Source organism: Topomyia yanbarensis, chromosome 3 (assembly GCF_030247195.1).
Source record: "Topomyia yanbarensis strain Yona2022 chromosome 3, ASM3024719v1, whole genome shotgun sequence".
NCBI classification, from domain to species: Eukaryota; Metazoa; Arthropoda; class Insecta; order Diptera; family Culicidae; genus Topomyia; species Topomyia yanbarensis.
Window position 1 is genome coordinate 427,928,709 of NC_080672.1, and position 6,000 is coordinate 427,934,708.

Sequence of the window (6,000 nt, forward strand, 5' to 3'; positions counted from 1 at the left end):
TTGTGAAAAAGAAATGGTTCAAACTACTCAGTATATCCAAATATGGACGACGATAAGTTAGAAGACACATTGTAGTTGCATCACCCATCGAGAGTGGGTACTTTGGGGACTTCTTTTCCTGGATCTAATTTGTGGATATTTTTGGTCTATGATCCGGAGGTTCACATTGTCGTCTCTAGAACCTCTTCCTCTCATGTATTTTGTCTTCGAAATCCTGCTGGCTTCAGCTTTCAGTCTTTGAGCATACATTTCATTCAAAATTCAATAGAGATACGAATAGTTTAAATATCGCACGTGGAATGTCTCTTTTGAAAATTTCCATCGTCAAACTTTCATATTACCCATTTAAACCAAATATTTTTCTAATATGGTCATGAATTTCCTTAATTATAGTGTAGATACAGGCTTTGAATACAATTGAATTAAAGTTGAGTTGATGTAGCAGCAGACAAAAAATAGTTTTGTTTCCTCAAACCTTCGCAATTACAATTAATAAATATTTCAGATTGGCAGAAGATCTTATCACACAACTTAGAAATGCATACAGAAATAGCTAGATAGATGCGATAGATGCGATAGAAGAGAGACAGAGAGAGAGAAGAGAGAGAGAGAGAGAGAGAGAGAGAGAGAGAGAGAGAGATTGATGGGGGGGGGGGGGGGGGGGGGGCGTGTGAGGAATGGCAAATGATGGTTAGTGCAGTGACATTATTTTTATAGGTATATTATGATATATTGATTCTTACATTCTTATCATAAATAATGTAAGTACTAATTTTTGCTCCATAACCAGTATAACCTAAATCTTGCAAAAGAGCTAAATTTTCGCTAGATTTTTGGGCTTCAAACATACAGTTGCTTTCGGTGACGCCACAAGTATAATTATATTAGAAATCTTTTATCTCACTACTAGGTGAATTACTTGTTGATCTGTGTATTGATATACCATCCAACATTTACCTCATGATTGAACGCAATGCCTAATCCAAGGAATAAATACTAGAACTCAATGTTTCTTTATCAACACATTATTTTGTCTTTGAAGTGAACTTATATTTTTAATTTTTGAGAAATAGTTCATTTACTATAAAGGTAATTCACAAAATGTTCTCAACATCGAATTCCTTGAATCACGTAGATGTGTTTTCATACCCCGATATTCAAAATCGGTTTAGTTTTGCCCCTAAAACACCAGTAAAGCAATACTCTGTATGAAACAATCTCATTTTTAATTAGAGGAAATGGGTAAGCGAGGACTAAAAATACAAAATGTCTAATATCTCCGCCGCTCGTGCACGGATTTAGACAATCTATAGCTTGTTAGAAAGGTATGTTTACAAGCTTTCTATTTATGTGCAGTTTATTGCATTGTTCGAAAGTTATTTGCAAAAAACCTGCTGTGTTTTGACAAAATCGCCCATATCTCAGAAAGTAAACAACATATCGAAAATCAAAAATAATAGTGTCAAATGGCAACGTTAGGCCTTTCATTTGAAACTAATTTCATTAAGATCGGTTCAGCCATTGCTGAGATAATTACATGACATTTTGTACATACATACATACACACATACACACACACACACACACACACACACACACACACACACACATACAGACATTGTCTCAATTTGTCGAGCTGAGTCGATTGGTATATGGACTCGGCCCTCCGGGCCTCGGAAAAGGTTTTCAAAGTTTGAGCGAATCCTATACATTTCTTTTGTAAGAAATGTAAAACCGTTTGTTTACTATTGATTTGCCTGTATTACAACTGTTTTCTGTTGCCTGTATTACAACCAAACGCCGGTGGCGGTGGCTGAATGGAACTGATATTTTTTTATTACACTTATATCACAGAATAAGCTTGAACGATTTTGGTTTGTTTCGTGAGGTGACGAAGGGACGGCCAAAGAAAATGATCTGCTCCAAAAATCATAGATTTCGATGTACGTGTACCGATATTTATTTTGTTATTTCGGTATTTCTTCTATCTATATTAACCTTTCAGAAGTGCGATGGAAAAAAAATTACAGCCTAAAGAATATTCTATTTCACTTCGGTTATGTCTCTGACATAAACCACCCATCTTTTCATGCATTCGTTTCCCGGACAGAATCGTTTGGAGTTTCCCAGGAACCTATTCTACTTCATAGTCGTAACGGGATCCAACTAGAGCAATAACTTTTGTTGTTTTTGGATGATGATGGAGAAAAATTTCATCGCCATTGTAGATAGTCGATAGTCTCAAACGAAACATTCCACCTCTCTTCATTGAGAAATGCAATGTTTAATCATACTCATACTCGGCAACGCGATCACGTTAGTCATCTTAACTAAACTGATATCAGTGCGGCAATCCTCATATTTTGGTAATGTGTGATTGTAAGCTTAAACTACATTGTCACCATACATAAATGCTCCATATCACGAATTAACAAATGCATTCGACAGTATCCAAAGTCAACCATTAATCCGCTAAATATTTCAAAGTTTATTAAGGTGAAGATATGGGGAAGCCAGGAACGCACGCTTGTTGCTAGGCACCGACGCGCTTGTTTACATTGAGAAAAAATGGAATTCGAAGTGAAAATTCAAACGCACAAATGGGAGTTTTCGGACATTTTCCTCCGGTCATCTGCACATTGGCAGAAAATTTGAAGTTTTGTTCGATAAAACGATTTAAGTTTCGCCGATGTTTTTGCAGTGGTGTGTGATTAAAGTGCATTTTAAAAAGTGCACTGAAAATGAGAAGAATAAAAATAAGAGTGTTCGAAAAGATATTTTCGCACAAAATAAGATCTACAGATAGAATTCCGTCAAAAACTCGTGTTGATTGTATAGGAAACTGTTCTAGTTTCCTCAAGTAGCAGTTTTGTGGTACACCGGCAAGGTTAGTGTATTAAAAGCGTATTTTTACTTTTGCTCATGTCAGATACATGGTTAGGCAGGGGAGAGGGGTGTGTGCGGCGTAGGGGCTCTATTGTGGCTCTCTTGTATAATGTCCTTAAACACAACAGTAAATGCATAAACTCAAAGAAGTTGTGCCTAGGTAGGTTCAGAGTTGTAAATGTAAACAATTGTATAGCCACTACTGGAACGGTGAAAAATGGCCTACTACGCATGATACGAAATAAAGAACACGTGTAATGCAGTATACCAACTGTATCAGTAGTGTATTTTATATATATGTATATTTTGTTTCCCTTTACTATAAGAAGTGTATCAAATTGTTTGTTTGTTAGAATTTATTGTTCCCATGATTGATTTGCTTAAGATCATGCCGGGTACAGCAGTATTAAATAAAACATTGATTGGACAATATTCATATTGCAGCTCAAAGTAATTAAAATTTTCAAAATATGTACTATATTTTCAACCTGATGCGATAAATTTGGTAATAAAAAATGGTTTTGATCGATAAACGAATAATCTTTTCCAATGATGCCATAACTGATGCTATTTCCATAACTTTACTACTAGCTTTAACCTTTATACCATCCTACGATGACAAGGTCTGAAAAGGATTAGTTTTTATACACCAATTGATGCAATTGATCAGGATGAGGAGCTGTCTTTTTTTAAATGTGTATTTTAAGAAATTCGCGAACAACCGCCTTCAATTAGTATTGGAAACAAAGTGGTCGTTAATCTTTGCATCGTGTTTCAGTTTTTATTAATTGCTTCAAATCAAAAAAAAGTATCCTCCATTTGTTATTGCTCTCACTAAATGAAAGAATATGAGCTATCTGAAAATTGTTTTATGGAAGAAATTACTTCAATTCTATTAAAGACAATTGTGCTTTATCTCTACACCTTCAACATATTTTTTGTCTCCTACTTTTATTTATAAATATCCTCACTCAAAAAACGCTCAATATCTAAAATATCTCACAAAGTTTGTACTTATTCTAGTTGCAGTTGAACAGTGGAAAATTCAACCAGCAATAACCGTATTTTCTCTGGTTCTAAACAATGGAATCACGTCGGAAGTAGTGCGCTGTATTCGTACAATGATGCGCTATACAGTGCACTACGTCCGACATTAGCACTAAACAAGAGAAAAAACGATTGTTGCTGATTGAATTTTCCAGGTTTCAACTGTAACGATAATATATCATCGGTAGTAATTCGCGATTTTTGAGGTTAAAATTACGCAGTGATTTAAATAATGAAACTAATTGATTTTGATTTTGATTAAGTGAAACAGACCCGTGCTAGGTATTAACTAAATTTTAATATGCGCCATAAAACCAATAAACGTACAGATTTGAAAAAAGCTCATACGAAGGCAAAAGTGAGACACTTTTTTCTAGCCTACTTGGATTATTCACACGCTTTCAGTAATTTATGGAGGAGTAGCATAAGGTCACATACTGGTATGCCTTTAAACATGGTAAATAGTCGTTTAAAACATATTCGCGGCTTATTTTTACTTAAGCGTTAATTATTAAAGCCGATAGAATCGGAAATTTGAAGCTGTGCGAGGTGTCCATCTACCAAACAATGCAACTTACCATTCCGCACTTTCACGCACTCCTTCTTATCACCCAGGATCGCCGATACGCTAAACTTGAGCACTGGCTTGGTCGCCTCTTTCAGTATGGTCCGCTTGGAGGCAATAAATTCGCTAAAACCACACTTCTGACACCGAAACACATAATCACCCTCACTGGAGAAGCTATTCTTCTCGTGCGCACCATTCCGGACCACCGGGTTCGGTTCCGACTGATAGTGGCCACACTTGCCACAGCAATAATCCATCAGCATATTGTTTTCATCGTTCGCACTGGGACCGTTGTAGGACCGAAGGACCGTCGTTGTCGTCGGACCCAGCTCATCGTCGGAGAAGGACGAATTGTTCACATTCATGCAGCTGTTGAAACTCTTCGGAGAATCACACAAACTGTTGGAATCCTTCAGATCGGACACGTGTTCCTCAAACTCGCTGTCCGAGCCGGACACGGACGCAATTGACGAGTCTCCACCGGCACTGATCCTACTCGACGAATGCAGACGATTGAGGGAACAGTGCCCTACATCCTTTTCCTGCAGGATACTGTCAACCATGAAAGCGGTGGACATCCTGAAACACAAACCAATTCAAACTGATTTCCCACAAGAAACACTTCCGAACAAAAGCCTCATAACAATCACTTAACACCACTCGTCGCTTTTTGTCATCGGAAATTCTCCCCTTTTCGCAACAAATCACGCACCAATAAAATCTAATAACGATAATAATAAATGTTATTCAAAATTGCATCACACTGCCCGCACACTCGTCCTGTTTGTCAACTTGCACCAGAAGTCTCGGTTCCAGTTCTAGTCCCGGGAATAGCTGATCTCACACTGGTTGCATTCACCCTACTGGCGAGGGTCGAAAGTCGAATGGCACAAATCACAGCAGCCCTCGATTTTGCTAGGAGTTGAAACAGCAGTCGGTACAGGCTCACAAAACAAGGAGGTTTCACCGCGTGCACCAGTGGCAGCACATAGGAGCACAAGGATAAACACAAGCATCTGAGCTGGGCACTGCAACGGGACGGTGCTGCCATCGCACGCATATTTGCGTTATCCAGTTGGTGTAGTATAGTCCTAACTACCGTATCCTTATGGCAGGGGTATAGATTCGACAAGGGGTGCTTTCGCTTTGTAGACGCCCTCCACCCAACACGGCCGTGGGTTCTGATGAAGGATATGATGATCGTGATGATGGTGATGATGATTATCCGACTGAGATTGATATTCATCACGCGGAGTCGGAGCAGGGCTGCCGATTGGTGGAAAAAATTCTCACATAGACGAAATTCCGATTTTTATATTTCCGAATGTTTAAATAAATTTAGTTTTTTATGCAAAAAATATAGTTTTTTCGCAAATGTCTAAAATGTAATTAGTGAAGAATTAAACACTTTATAAATTAAATTGAAATTTGGGTTGAAACATTTATAAATTTATGGGAATCGTGTCAAAATTATTCTTGTAAGTAGTAAGCGAGATTGA

The 6,000-nt window shown here is 37.6% G+C and overlaps 1 protein-coding gene across 1 annotated transcript in view; it reads right to left on the reverse strand.

Annotated features, from left to right (window-relative positions):
- The window catches only part of LOC131691697 (BEACH domain-containing protein lvsD), a 120,180-nt gene extending 114,743 nt beyond the window's left edge, over nt 1-5,437 (reverse strand). Inside the window, exon 1 of the mRNA XM_058978291.1 lies at nt 4,512-5,437. Coding sequence (XP_058834274.1) covers nt 4,512-5,079 — 568 coding nt within the window. The 5' untranslated portion in view covers nt 5,080-5,437. The remainder of the gene's footprint in view (nt 1-4,511) is intronic.
- Nucleotides 5,438-6,000: the final 563 nt, after the last annotated feature.